Genomic DNA, 15,591 nt, shown 5'->3' on the forward strand with positions numbered 1-15,591 from the left:
TTTTGTATCTTTAGTAGAGACGAGGTTTCTCCATGTTGGTCAGGGTGTCGAACTCCTGACCTCAGGTGATCTGCCTGCCTCGGCCTCCCAAAGTGCTGACATTACAGGCATGAGCCACTAGGTCTGGCCGACATTGAATTTTTCATATCGCCTCTTATGATGCTTTTTGTTTCTGTGGTATCAGTTGTCATGTCTCCGCTTTCATTTCTAATTTTGAGTTTTCTTCTTCTTCCTAGTTGTTCTAGCTAAAGGTTTGAAACTAACTCTTCATTGATCTTTTCTTTGTTTTTCTAGTCTCCATTTGTTTTCTTTCTTCTCTAATTGTTATTATTTCTGTGCTTTTACTAAAGGACTTACTTCATTCTTCTTCTAGTTACTTAAGTTGTAACATTAGGTTATTTATTTTAAATCTTTTGTTTGATGTAGGTATTTATTGTTATAAACTCCCCTCTTAGATCTGCTTTTGTTGCATCCCATAAGCTTCATTAGGATGTGTTTTCATTTTCATTTATCTTAAGATATTTTAAAATTTTGCTTTTAATTTCTTCTTTGATCCATTGATTGTTTAGGAGTATGTTGTTTAATTTTCACATGTTTGTAACATTTTTGAAATTCCTTCTATTATTGATTACTAGTTTCATATCACTGTTTTTGAAAAAAGTAATTTATATATTTCAATCTTAATTTTGTTGTGACTTGTTTTGTGGTTTACTCTATGATTATCCTGCAGAATGTTCCTTTGGTGCTTCAAAAGATTATATATTCTGCTGCCACTGGGTGAAATGTTCCATATGTGTCTATTAGGTCCATTTGGTCTGAAGTGTAGTTTAAGTCCAATGGTTCTTTACTGATTATCTGTCTAGATAATCTGTCTATTATTAAAAGTGGGATTTTGAAGACCTATGATTTTATTGCTGTCTATTTCTCTCTTCAGGTCTAATAATATTTGCTTTGTATATTTAGGTGATCCAATGTAGGGTTCATATATATTTACAATTGTTATTTCTTCCTGATGAAATAATCCCTTTACTGTTATACAATGACCTTATTTGCCCCATTTTACAATTTTTTACTTAAAGTCTATTCTATGTGATGTAAGTGTAGCAATCCCTCACTATTTTGGTTTCCACTTGCATGAAATATCCTTTTCCATCTGTTTACTTTCAATTATATGTGCCCTAAATTGCCATTTTGATAATTGTATTCTGGCTATCATGTATTTTTTTTTCTGTCTTCCACTCTTTCTGCTTTGTGTATTTTTTCCCTTTCTTCTATTTTTTCTGTCTTCTTCTGTGATTGATGCTTTTCTCTAGTGGTATGCTTTGATCCCTTACTTTTTAATTTTTGTGTATCTACTGCAGGTTTTGCTTTGTGGTTACCTTGAGACTTACAAAGGAACGTCTTATACTTATAACCAGTGATTTAAAAATGATAATAACTTAACTTTGATTACATACAAAAACTCTACACTTTTACTCTACCACCCCCCTTTTAGTTTTTTATGTCACAATTAAAATTTTTTATATAGTATATCCCTTAACACACTGCAAATAAGCCTCATTTTGTCGTGATTTACTTTATTTTTCTTCACAGATAGTGCATTTTTTACAAATTGAAGGTCTGTGGCAACCCTGTGTTGAGCAAGTCTGTCATTTTTCAAACAGTATGTATTTACTTCATGTCTGTGTCATATTTTGGTTATTTCAAACTTTTTCATTATTATTATTATTATTATTATTATTTTATTAGATCCATTAAGGCTCTCTGTGATCAGTGATGTTTGATGATACTATTGTAATTGTTTTGTGGTGCTGTAAACCGCATCTGTATAAGGTGACAAACTTAACTGATAAATGTTGCATGCATACTGACAGCTCCACCAACTGGCTGTTCCTCCATCTGTCTCCCTCTCCTCAGACATTCCTATTCTCTGAGACCCAGTAATATTGAAATTAGGCCAGTAAATAGCCCTGAAATTGTCTTTAGGTATTCAAGTGATAGGAAAAGTCACACATCTCTCACTTTAAATCAAAAGCTAGAAATGACTTAGCTCAGTGAGAAAAAGCATGTCAGAAACCAAGATAGGCCAAAAGCTTGGTTTTGGGCTGGTTTGCCAAGTTGTGAATATAAAGGAAAATTTCTTGAAGAAAAGTAAAATGACTACTTCAGTGAACACACAAATTATAAGAAAATGAAACAAACTTACTGCTGGTATGGAGACAGTTTAGTGGTCTGAATATATGATCAAACTAGTTGCAACATTAAGCCAAAGCCTAATCCAGAGCAAGATCTTAGACTCCCTTCACCTCTATGAAGGCTGAGAGAGATGTGAAAGCTGCAGCAGAAAAGTTTGAAGCTAGCATAGTTTGTTTCATGAGGTTTAAGGATAGAAGTTGTCTCTGTAACATAAACATGCAAGGTAAAGCACCAAGTGATAATATAGAAGTTGCATTAAGTTATCCAGAATATCGAGGTTAGATAACTGATGAAGGTGGCTACACTAAATGATAGTTTTTCAGTGGAAACAAACAGTCAAATACTAGAAGAAGATGCCATCTAGGGCTTCTATAGCTAGAGAGGAGAAGTCAATGCCTGGCTTCAAAGCTTCAAAGGACATGATGATATTCTTTTTAGTAGCTAATGCAGCTGGTGACTTTGAGTTGAAGCCAATGCTCATTGATCATTCCAAAGATCCTAGGGCCCTTAACAATTAGACTAATCTACTGTGCCTGTGCTCTATAAACTAAACAACAAAGCCTAAAGGGCTACACATTTGTTCACAGCATGGTTTACTGAATATTTTAAGCTCCATGTTGATATCTACTGCTCAGATAAAAAGATTCCTTTCCAAATATCACTGCTCATTGACAATGCACATTGCTACCCAAGAGCTTGGATGAAGACGAACAAAAAAATTTAAACTTGTCTTCATTTCTGCTAACACAACATCCATTTTGCATCCCGTAGATCAAGGAGTAATTTTGACTTTCCAGTCTTATTATTTAAGAATTTAGGAAATGCATTTTGTAAGGCCGTAGCTACCATAGATAGCAATTCCTCTGCTGGATCAGGACAAAGGAAATTGAAAACCTTCCAGAAGGACTCACTACTTAGATGTTATTAAGAACATTCATTATTTATGGGAGAAGGTGAATGCATCAACATTTACAGGAGTTTAGAAGGTTGATTCCAACTCTCATGAATGACTTTGATGGGTTCAAGATTTCACTGGAGAAAGGTACTGCAAATGTGGTGGAAATAGCAAGAGAAATAGAATTAGAAGTGGAGTGTGTAGATGTGACTGAATTGCTTCATTCTCTTAATAAAACTTGAATGGATGAGCAGTTGCTTATTATGAATGAGCAAAGAAAGTGATTTCTTGAGATGGAATCTACTCTTGGTGATAATGCTGTGAACATTGCTGAAGTGATAACAAATAATTTAAACTAGTACATAAATATATTTGATAAAAACAGTGGCAAGGTTTGAGAGAACTGACTCCAGTTTTAAAAGAAGTTCTACTCTGGGTAAAATGCTATATAACAGTATTGCATGCTACAGATAATTTTTTGTGTGTAAGGAAAAGTCAATTGATGCAACAAACTTCATTGTTATCTGATTTTAAGAAATTGCCACAGCCACCTCAACCTTTGGCAACCACGACTCTGAAGAGTCAGCAGTCATCAACATCAAAGCAAGACCTTCCAGCAGTAAAAAGGCCAATATTTGATGAAGGCTCAGATGATTGTTAACTTTTTATTTTAGAAATTAAGTATTTTTAAATTAACATATATACTTTTTAGACATATTATTGCACATTTAATAGGCTACAGTAAAATGTAAACATAACTTTTATATGTACTGGGAAACAAAAATATTGTGTGATTAGCTTTATTGTGATATTTGCTTTATGTAGGCATTCTGGAATTGAATCCACAATATTTCTGAGGTATACCCATATTGTAGCTATTGTTAGTTTTAATAGTTTTGTCTTTTAGTCTTTATCCTAATGATGTCACTGATTTACACACCACCATTACAGTATTAGAGTATTGTAAATGTACTTACTTTTCACAGTGAGTGATATAGTTTTATATGTTTTCATGTCATTAATTAGCTTGCTCTTTTTTATTCCTTTAGCTTTCTTTTTTTTTTTTTCCTTTCACTTGAAGAATTCTGTGTAGAATTTTTGGAAAATAGGTTTGGTGGTGATGAACTCCTTCAGCTTTTGTTTGTTTGAGAAAATCTTTCTCTCTACTTGATTCATAAAAGACAGTTTTGTTGGGTAAATATTTTTGGTTGGCAGTTTGTTTTTCCTTCCTTACATATGTTCTTCTATTCTCTCCTGTTCTGTGCAAGGTTTCTGCTGAGAAATTTTCTACTAGCCTTGTTATAACTGTCTTATATGTGATTTGCTTCTTCTCTCTTGCTGTTGTCAGGATTTTCTCCATGTTTTTGATTTTTGACAGTTTGATTATAATATGTCTTGGCATAGTCTTATTTTCATTGAATCTGATTGGAAACTTTTGAACTTCTTGTACCTGGATATTTATATCTTTCCCCAGATTTGCAAACTATTCTTCCATTATTTCTTTAAATAATCCCTCTTTTTTTTTCCTCTCTCATCTCCTTCTATAACTCCTATAACTTGTATGATGTAGTTTGGCTATGTCCCTACCCAAATCTCATCTTGAATTTTAGTTCCCATAATCCCTACATGTCATGGGAGGGATTCAGTGGGAGATAATTAAATCATGGAGGTGGTTTCCTCCATGGTATTCTCATGATAGTAAGTTCTCATGATATCTGATGGTTTTATAAGGGGCTTCTCCATTTGCTCAGTTCTCATTTTCTCTCTCCTGCCGCCTTGTGAAGAAGGACATGTTCGCTTTCCCTTCCACCATGATTGTAAGTTTCCTGAGGCCTCCCCAACCCTGTAGAACTGTGAGTCAACTAAAGCTCTTTCCTTTATAAATTACCGAGTCTTGGATACGTTCTTATAGCAGCATGAGAATGGACTAATGCATTGCACATTTTCTCTTTTGATGCTGCCTCATAAATCTCTTATGCTTTCTTCATCTTTTCTCATTCTTTTTCTTTCTTCTTCTTTAGTTGTATATTTTCAAATAACTTGTTTTTCAGTTCACAGTTTGTCTACTTGATAATTTCTGCTGTTGGTGCTGTCTAGTACATTTATTATTTCATTTATTATGTTTTTTAGCTCCAGAATTTCTATTTGATTAAAAAAATAATTTCAATCTCTCTCTTTAATTCTTTGTTTTGGTTGTACTGTTTTACTGATTTCATTGAATTGCTTCTCTGTACTTTAAGTTCCCTAAGCTTTCCTAAAACAATTATTTTGATTTTTTTGGTCAGGCATTGCATATATCTCTATTTCATTGGGGCCAGTTACTGTAAAATTACTGTATTCTTTTGTTGTTGTGTCTTTTTTTATGTTTATTTTTGCCTTATGTTGATGTGTGTGTGTGTTTAGTAAAGCAGTCAAATGCACACATATCAACATAAGGGAAAAATAAACATTAACAAAACCAAAAAGAATCACCTTCCAGATTTTGTGAGCTAGTTCACTATGGAAAGACCATACGCTATGGGGGAGGGTTTGTTGGGTGGTGTAGCATCAGTGATGGTGCAGGTTTGTAGTCTCTGTGTAGCTTTTTCAGCTCAGGTCAGAGTTGATAAAGATCATAAGGATCCTCAGTGGCCAAAGCAGTGGCTATTGGCAGTGATCCTCAGTGGCCAAAGCAGTGAATATTGGCAGTAGCAGCAAGAATTGATTGGGTCTTCAGTGGCGATGGCTGCTAAGGTTCTTCTGATCTTTCCTCCCACTGGGGAAGCTGGCACTGAGAAGATTTCTCTTGGTACTAGGTCTGGCTTGTAGGGCCTCTCATAGTGGCAGTACCACCAGTGTCTGATGGGTGACGTTGATGGAGTAGCCATGGAACTGAGGTCTGATGCATGGACTCACATGGAGAGACTATGGCTCTGGGATTACAGTGGTAATGACACTGGTGCTCAAGGGGCAGATTCCCCTTCTGCTACATGGTATAGTATGTGAGGCATGGGTGCACCTGCAAAGTAGTGTGGGAGCTAGAACACAGTCTTTCAGTGGCTTCAGAGTTGGGGCAAGGCATAGCTCTCTATGGCTGAGCTGTTGCCCAGGGCACAGGTGCCCCTGCTGTAGTGTTGGTAATAGTATACATATGCATTAGTCAAGGAGACAAGAATGAGAGCACAGGTATGCACAGAATTATAATGGCTCTGAGGCCTGGGTGGGGATAGCTCTCTATGGTGGTTAAGTCAGTGTCTGAAGCGTGGACACATGCAGGCAGAGTTTAACATTGGGGCTTGGAGTGTTAACTAGCTTACTATGGTGCTGGCTGTGGTGTTAAACACATGGGTGGGCCCAGTGTAGTCAGACTGTCAGTCTGGAGTGTGGGCATTCCCAGGGTGGCCATGGCTCCAGGGCTGAAACTTATACATGGTTGGGAGAGATGGTGACCCCATTCCCAAAGTAGCTCAACAGCAACTCCTTCTTGGGCTATAGAAGGGAGGTATAGCCACATCTCCCCTTCTGGGGTTCTCTTGCAGGAATGACTGTTGGTTACTGAGTGGAAAAAGATCCTAGTGTCTCCTGTGGAGCAGACCACTAGAGACAATGTTGGTCCTTTCTGTGTCTAATGCTGATAGCTTCCACCTTTATTCTTTGTTCCTAGCCAAATCATGGCCTCTTAGGTATGCCAATCACAGCAGCAATTCTTTCTATGTGGTTATTCTCCATTTTTTGCTTCACGATGTTGTTGCAAATTCTTTAATGGGCCCTTGAGTCCTCTCTGGGATATTTTAGTTTGTGAATAGCTGTTTATACTTGAATGCTTTGGAGGGTTAAAGGTGAGTATCTCCTACTCCATGATCTTGGTGATAGCTCCTAAAAAGAGATTTTCTTAACTAAAAATTTTCTTAACCTAAAAATAGATTTTCAGAAACTATTAATTCCCCCATTCGTTGCAGAGGAGGTCTGGGTGAATGTTGGAGCATGATTTTGACACTTAGCCAGGCAACTGACAATTCTGTCTTTGCCCTCACTTCCTGCTTGCACAAAGCCTCAAGGTCATTCACAGGTGACAGCTCAGTGCCTTCTCTATTTCTTCCTTAGGATGAGCACAGTCCTGAGCATATACCTGGTCTTCTAGATTTTTGGGAATATGTCAGAGATTTTCAAATTCCCTATGGATAGCTCGTTACTCAGCTTATGTTTTAAAGCTTTGGTTAGTCTAGTGTTTTCCTTGACCATTATCCAATACCTTAGTCATAAGCAAAGTTAATCAATTGCCTGTAACTGTTTTGACAAATGCCCAGAGGAAAAAGGTTTTTCACAGTGGGTGAGTTCTGATTTAAGTAAAATAAAGACAGCCTTGCAAGTGGAGTCTTCTAGAGAACTGCCAGACATGTCAAATAATGGCAGTTTCTTGGGAATTTGAAAGGGCTCTATCCCAGTTTTGCTTTCTACAGTGGCTGCCAGACAATTTGTTTTCACTATGAATGGGTGCTATTACTTTTTCAGGCTATTACAGAGTTGGATACTGGGGGATGAGAATAATGCAAGCCAAAGCACCACAGAGCTCATTTTTTTCTCACTGAGATTCAGCCATTTTCCTGAATAAATGCTCCCTGGGTAATTGCAAGTCTTTGGTTAATTTCCAGAGTCCTACAAATTTGATTCTGATAATTTTTGCCAATTTTCTTGCTTTCTTTATAGAAGAGAGAATTATCAGAATTTCTTTTTCTATCATTTTCCCTATGTCAAAAGATACATTTTATATATAGTATTATCTTAACACTTATATTGTAGATACAGTTAGAAAAAATGTTACTGACATGAATATTTCTAAATCAAGAAGACATTTTAAAGTTAACAATTAGGAGAAACCATAGACTATCAAATGCTTTGGAAAAATATGAAGATAGTGTGGTTGCCAACCTCCAACATGTCGAAAATAATCCTTGCTTCCTAGTTTTGTGGTTCTTCTTTCCGCATACTGAATCTGAGTTGATTTGTACAACCAAAATAATCATATGAAAGTGATGGTGTATGACCTTTGAGACTAGTTCATAAAATACATTGCCACTTCCACTTTGGTCACTTGAATAGGTTATTCTTGGAAAAACCAGCTACTATGTTGTGAGGACACTAAAACATACCTATAGAGAGGCTCGTGTGGAGAACTGAGTATTCCACTGAAACCAGCACTAATTTACCACCTATGTGAGTGATCCATCTTGTCCAGTCCCAGCCAAGCGTTCTGATGACTACAGTACCACAAAGCATCTGACTGAACCTTTTGATAAGCCTTTATCCAGATCTGCCTAGCCAAACTGTTCCTGAATTCTTGACTAATAGAAACTGTGAGATAATAAACATTTATTGTTTTAAGCCACTAAGTTTTGTCATAATTTGTGTCTCAGCAATTGATTACTAATATAAGTATTTGAAAGCATTTATTTACAAGGAAGCAAATATCCTCAGAAAGAAATTGAAATGTGTTTTTAAAAATTTCCCCTGAGAAAGTACTAGCCGTACATAATGGTAAAGGCTCTTTCAGACATACCAAATTTTCAAGGTTATATTCAGAGCACAAAAGAAGAGTGTAACTCTTAACTATTCCATATTCATTTTCTGAATATGGAATAACTTCATTACCAAGACCTGAAAATAATAAAACCAATGAAAAGAATTATAATTTTACTTATGAATACAGATACAAGGATCCTAAAAGACTCTACTAACAAATGGAATCTAGCAGGATAAAGCTTTCTAGAAATGCATTATATATACATAAAGCTATGATAATTTAGACCTGAAGTACTAGCATCAGAATAAAAATATATTAATAAAAAATAATTTTCAGAACTCAGAAACAACACATCAAACCTAATACCAGTTATGAAATAATCCATTCTTTCCATACTTAGTTGAAGTGTCTAAATCTATATTATAAACATCTAACACATGTTAACAATATGAGTATGGATGTATGTAAATATGTATATATGTAATATTTTAAATCAAATATACATATGATACATAAATGTGGCTTACAATGAAGCAGATTGACATTCCAAGCATGGATATCTTTAATCTAAAAATAGATCTTAGGAAAAATTTTAAAAAAGTCTTTCAGTTATAAAATCATTCCAAAAGGAAAACAGGAAATTTGAGAGGAAGAAATTCAAATGCCAATAGATACTTTAAAAAGTATAATTTAGGCAGTAATTCAATAAGTAATAGTTATTTTCTAACAAATTCCCTTTGTTTTACAAAAAAGAACAGTAGCCAGTGTTGAGTTCATTTGAGAAGTAAAAGGTAAATATAGTTAACAAACTTTTTTGGAAGTTATCCACAATATGCCAAAATCCTTAATATTGACCCAGACATTTTTAGTTAACATTTGAAATATGAATGCTTTACATTCTTATCATTGCTCGTTTGTGTTTTCTTTATGTAGATACTATTTTTAGCAAAGGAAATACATTAAAAATCTTTCAAATTTTCATTGCCCTTCCACCTAGGATAAAGCAGGCAGTTTGATGCATAGAAATGCAGGGTTTTATATTATTTTCCTTATAATAAATCTAAGAGCTAACTCTGGTATCAGTTTGTCTCATCACATTTGGAAGGTGTTACATACCTGCAAATAGCGGACCACTCGGCAAACCAGGTCAGGTGCCATGAAGTCTCCAGTGAATCGCCAGATAATATCTGTCAAGATGTTGACTAGTCCTGTGAAAGAATCTAACAAAAACATACAAGTGCTTACATGCAGGGTTTTTGTTGTTGTTGTTGTTGTTGTTGTTTTGTTTGTTTGTTTGTTTTTCAAATTTTCAGCTAAGCCACAATAAAATTGAAATCCTGGAGAGGTTCACTTTTTTTTCTCCTTCCTGATTTATCAGATGGCCACTGAGGAAAAGTAAAGCAAAGCAGGAGTTCTTTGACTTATATTATTGCAGCTTCTTACCACTTCAATGTAACCACCTAGGAAGAATTTCAATAATGACTGAAGAGGAATCAGTAATCATAACTGACCTTTTAAGTCACAGAGCAGAAGTTTTCAGGGTAGTAGGTTTGTACTAAAGACAGCACTGTGTGAGAATGAAGAGGACAAAATTGAGAAAAGCAAAATTGTTATCTTTGGAGAATACTTCAAGATTCCTCTTACTACACCCATTATTTTGCAAATTGGACCTCTTGTTTCTCCTTACACCCAGTCTCAGTCCCCCTGCTCCCAGGTTTCTTTGCTTTCTTCTCCTTTCCACTTTCAACATCTGCCCTCGGAAAACAGCAAGTGTATCATCTGTCAACTTAATTAATGTACTTGGTTGAATTACAGAGGAACTAAGGCCAAGGTCAGGACATTTGTCCTCTTGTGGGCAGGTCATCTGTACTCAATTCTATAGTTACAGATTGTACAAGCTGTGTAGATGTTTATAGCAGAAATGGCAAAATAGGCTATATGTCTAAAAACTGCCCCTCACCCCTCCATGACAGACATCACTAATTTATCATATAATCCAGAATCTTTCTCAAAAGAGTGCTGTAGGCAAGATTGCAGAATAGAAGACTCCACTGATCATTCCCTCTTCCACCTTCAGCAAGGACACCAATTTAGCAACCATCTACACACACAAAAAAGTAGCTTTGTAATAACCAAAAATCAGGTGAGCACTCATAGTGCTTGGTTTTAACTTCATATTGCTGAAAGAGGCACCGAAGAAGTAGAAAATAAACAATTTTAAATCTCTGACGCCACCCCTCTCCCAATCCCCAGCAATGGCAGCAGGGTATGGAGAGCTTTCCTAGGTGCTAGAGGAGGAAAGCACAGCAATTGTGAGGCACTGAACTTAGTGCTGTCCTATTACAGCATAAAAGAAAACAGGACCAAACTCAGCTGATGCCCCCGCATGGAGGGAGCATTTATATCAGCTCTAGCCAAAAGGAAATCACCAATCCTGGTGGTCAGAACTTGAGTTCCTACAAGCCTTACCACTGCAAGCTCAAGTGCTCTGGGGCTCTAAATACACTGGAAAGTCAGTCTAGACCACAAGGAGTACAACTTTCAAGCAAGTTCTAGTGCTGAACTGATCCCAGAGCACAGTCACAACAGGAGAGGGCACTGGTCAGCTCTGAGAGGCCCCCTTTCCAGGCCCTAGCTCCTGGATGGCATTTCTAGACATGCCCTAAGCCAGAAGGGAAACTACTGCCCTGAAGGGAAGCACATAGTCCTGGCAGCATTCATCACGTGCCAGCTAAAGAGTCCTTGGGCTCAGAATAACCATCAGGAATACCCAGGTGCATTGAAGACTTTGAGTGAGACTCTGAGACTTGCCAGTCAAAAGTCATCAAGTGGCTCAATGGATTAAAAAAAAAAGGATCCAGTGATCTGTTGCTTATGAGAAACACACTTCACCAGTAAAGACGAGACACGCATAGGTGGAAAATAAAGGGATGGGAAAAGATATTCCATGTCAATGGAAACCACAAAAGAGCAGGGCTAGCTATACCTATATCAGGCAAATTAGATTTCAAGACAAAAACTATAGGAAGAGATAAAGAAGTTTACTATATAGTGATAAAGGGGGTCAATTCAGCAAGAGGATTTAACAATTGTAAATATATATGCACCCAACACTGGAACACCCAGACATATAAATTAAATATTGTTAGAGCTAAAGAGAGAGAGAGACCCCAAGACAATAATAGCTGGAGACTTCAACATCACAATTTCACCATTGGACAGATCTACTGGACAGAAAATTGGTAAAGAAATATGAGAGTTAATCTGCACTATATAGTTATGTACAGAACATTTCATCCAACAGCTGCAGAATACACATTCTTTTCCTCAGCACATGGTTCATTCTCGAGAGCAGACTATATGTTAAATCACTAAAAAGCCTGAAAACATTAAAACAAAATAAAAATAATATGAAGCATCATCTCTGACCACAATGGAATAAAACTAGAAATCAATAACAAGAGGAATTTTGGAAACTATACAAATACATGGAAATCAAACCATATGTTCCTGGATGACTAGTGGATCAATGAAGACATTAAGAAGAAAAATTTTAAATTTCTTGAAACAAATGATAATAGAAACACAACATGCCAAAATCTATGGGATACAGCAAGAGCACAAAGAGGGAATTTTATAGCTATCAGTGCCTACATTGAAAAAGAAGATAAACTTTAAATAAAAAACCTAATGATGCATCTTAAAGAACTAGAAAAGGAGGAGCAAAACAAACTCAAAATTAGTAGAAGTAAATAAATAAATATCAGAGCAGAAATAAATGAAATTGAAATGAAGAAAACAATACAAAATATCAACGAAACCAAAAGTTGGATTTTTGAAATGTCATGCAAAATCGACAAACCTTTAGCCAGACTAATTAAAAAGAAAGAAGACTCAAACAAATAAAATTAGAGATAATAAAGGAGACATTGCAACTGATAGCAGAAATTCAAAGGATCATTAGTAGCCTCTTTGAGCAACTATATGCCAATAAATTGGAAAATATAGAAGAAAGGAACAAATTCCTGGATACATACAATGTACCAAGATAAAACTGTAACCAATAACAAATAACAAGATCTTTTTTTTTTTTTTTCTTTTGGGGACAGAGTCTTGTTCTGTTGCCCAAGCTGGAGTTCAGTGGCATGATCTTGGCTCACTGCAAGCTCCGCCTCCCGGGTTCACACCATTCTCCTGCCTCAGCCTCCTGAGTAGCTGGGACTACAGATGCCCACCACCATGCCCAGCTATTTTTTTTATTTGTATTTTTAGTAGAGATGGGGTTTCACCATGTTAGCCAGGATGGTCTCGATCTCCTGACCTTGTGATCCGCCTGCCTTGGCCTCCCAAAGTGCTGAGATTACAGGCGTGAGCCACCATGCCCGGCCACAAGTAACAATATCTTATAATAAAATATCCTCCAATAAAGAAAAGTTCAGGAACTGATGGTGACTCTGCTGAATTATACCAAACATTTAATGAAGAACTAATACCAATCTTACTCAAACTATTTTGAAAAATAGAGGAGGAGGGAATACTTCCAAATTCATTCTACAAGGCCAATATTATCCTGATACCAAAACCAGACAGAGACACATTCAAAAAAATCAGAGTTTGTATTCACATGTAACAGACAATAATGTTCATTTTCTGCTTTGCCCAGGGCTATGTTACCTCTTCAAATATTTGTCATAATAAGGTCTGGAGAGACATGGACCATCTGAACATTCTGTAGAATATCACATTGATCCATTTGCATCAAAGACGTCATTAAGAGTCAACAAGAGGTGTCTAATACATTAGAGGCCTTGGTAGGACACACACACTCTGGAGGGTGGGAGATAAACCCTGTGAAAATTCAGGAACATACCACATTGGTAAAGTTTTTAGTGGTTCAGTAGTGAAAGGCTGCTAGAACACCACTGCGACCACTGGATTTTCAAGTAAAAGTTAAATTGCTGTACCTTACATTCTCAATCTCAATAAACAGAGCAAGATACCTGGTAGGCCTGTGTTTTGGAGGCAACACATTTCACATGTAGAAATATTTTTCCATCTCATATACTGAACTACATAGAAGTCTCACAGCTTTGAGTGGGCCTGGAGCAAGAAAGGACTCTGCAGCATGTAGGACTGCAGTATAAGCAACCCTACTACTTGGGGCATATGATCTGGCTGACCCTATGGTGCTGAATATGTTAGTGGGGAAAGATACAATTTGGAGTTGATGTATGCCCAAGTGAAAGAATTAGAATGCAGGCCCCTAGAGCTCTGAAGCAATGCCATCCATTTTCGGTATAAAGTTGTACACCTTTTGAGAAACTGTTCCTAGAATGTTGCTGAGCCTTGGTCAAGATGGAGTGGTTGATAATGGGGCACCAAATGTATTTGGAACAGACCATTATGAGCTAGATTATTGCCAATGCACTAAGTCATACACTCAGATGTGTTCCACAGCCTTCCACTGGAAAATGGAAATGGCACATCTGGGATCAAACCCATATGGGACTAGATTGGCATGAGGAGGCTGCATGAGCAAGTAGCACAGATGCCTCCATGTCATCCACCAGGGTTGTACCAGTGCCCTTGTACAGCTCACACTTATGGTTATATGGGTGTTCTCCATGACTAGCTGAAAGGGAGGTAAAAGGCAAATTCTGGTTGACAATTCTGGTTGACAATTCTGGTTCACTATGTAGCTGTAAAGCAAAAATAGATGGTCACTGAAGTAGAGATGCATTATGAGGTAGCCTTGGAAGACAGTGGAGAAGGAAGGTCTTCCCAATGAACGAAGCTTCAAGCAATGACTATGGTTATCTATTTTGAGTGGAAGAAAAATTGGCCTAAGGTGTGAATATATGTATAGGTTTCTGCACAGTAGCCAATAGTCTAGCTGTGTGGACAGGGACCTGAATGAAAGGGACTTAGAGATTGGAAACAAGAGTCTGAGACAGAGGCATATGGTTGGGACTATGGGAGTGGACACAATGTGTGAAGATTTTTGTGTTGTGCATTTAACACTAACTGGAAAGCATCAAGTACACAAGAATCACTGAAAAAACAAATAGACAAGATAACTTGTCCAGTTGACATTATCCAGGCTTTGTCATTGGATTAAGTACTGGCATAATGGGCACATGAATAGAGTGGCCACAGTGGCAGAGAGCAACACTACTCATTAGCCAATACAATGGACTACAAATTTTCCTAGAAAATCTAGCTACTGCTGATTTTGAGCATCCAACTTGCTAACAAGAGAGACCAATAAGGAGCCCTCAATAGGTTACTAGGTCTTCAGAAGATCGACTGGTTGATTTGTGGCAAGTTGACTACAATGAGTCCCCTCCATCCTGCAGCAGCCAGCTGTCCATCCTTCCAATGATGCACTTATTCTGGGTATAAGCTTTCCTTTCCTGATCTCTGAGTCATAGTCAACACAACTAACTATTATCTGGGGGTTTTTAGATTACCGAACAAGAATGGAAATCCACACAACATAGTATCTGATCGGGGGACCCACTAAATAGTGAAGGGGGTGTAGGATTGGCTCATGATCCTAGAACTTACTGTTTGTATTACATACTACACCAGACAGAAGTAGCTGTACTTTTAGAACCCTAGAATGAACTACTAAAGGAACATATGAAGTGCCAGCTTAAAGGTAATGCTCTGAAAGGTTAGGGTCCCATCCTTTACAGTGCAGCATATGTGTTAAATCAGAGGCCACTTCATGGTGTTGGGTCCCTAACAGGAAGTATACATAGATCTTAGAATCAAGGGGTAGAGGAAGAAATGGCCTCAGTTAACATCACTCCCATTGACCCACTGAAGGGCTTTGCGCTTCTTCATCTGTACCTCTGTGCTCTTCAAGTTGGAGGTCCTGGTCACCAAAGGAAGTGTACTTCTGCCAGGGAACATAGCAAAGGTCCCATTGAACTAAAAGCTATGGCTGCCACCGGGGCACTTTGGACTCTTTGTGTCTAGGGACTAGCAGGCAAGA

The 15,591-nt window shown here is 37.2% G+C and overlaps 1 protein-coding gene across 1 annotated transcript in view; it reads right to left on the reverse strand.

The window, feature by feature from the left end:
- Positions 1 to 15,591, reverse strand: part of NPSR1 (neuropeptide S receptor 1) — a 202,997-nt gene that overhangs the window by 56,387 nt on the left and 131,019 nt on the right. The window contains 1 exon segment of the mRNA XM_025379268.1: positions 9,708 to 9,811. Coding sequence (XP_025235053.1) covers positions 9,708 to 9,811 — 104 coding nt within the window.

This window comes from Theropithecus gelada, chromosome 3 (genome assembly GCF_003255815.1).
Source record: "Theropithecus gelada isolate Dixy chromosome 3, Tgel_1.0, whole genome shotgun sequence".
In the NCBI taxonomy this organism is placed as follows: Eukaryota; Metazoa; Chordata; class Mammalia; order Primates; family Cercopithecidae; genus Theropithecus; species Theropithecus gelada.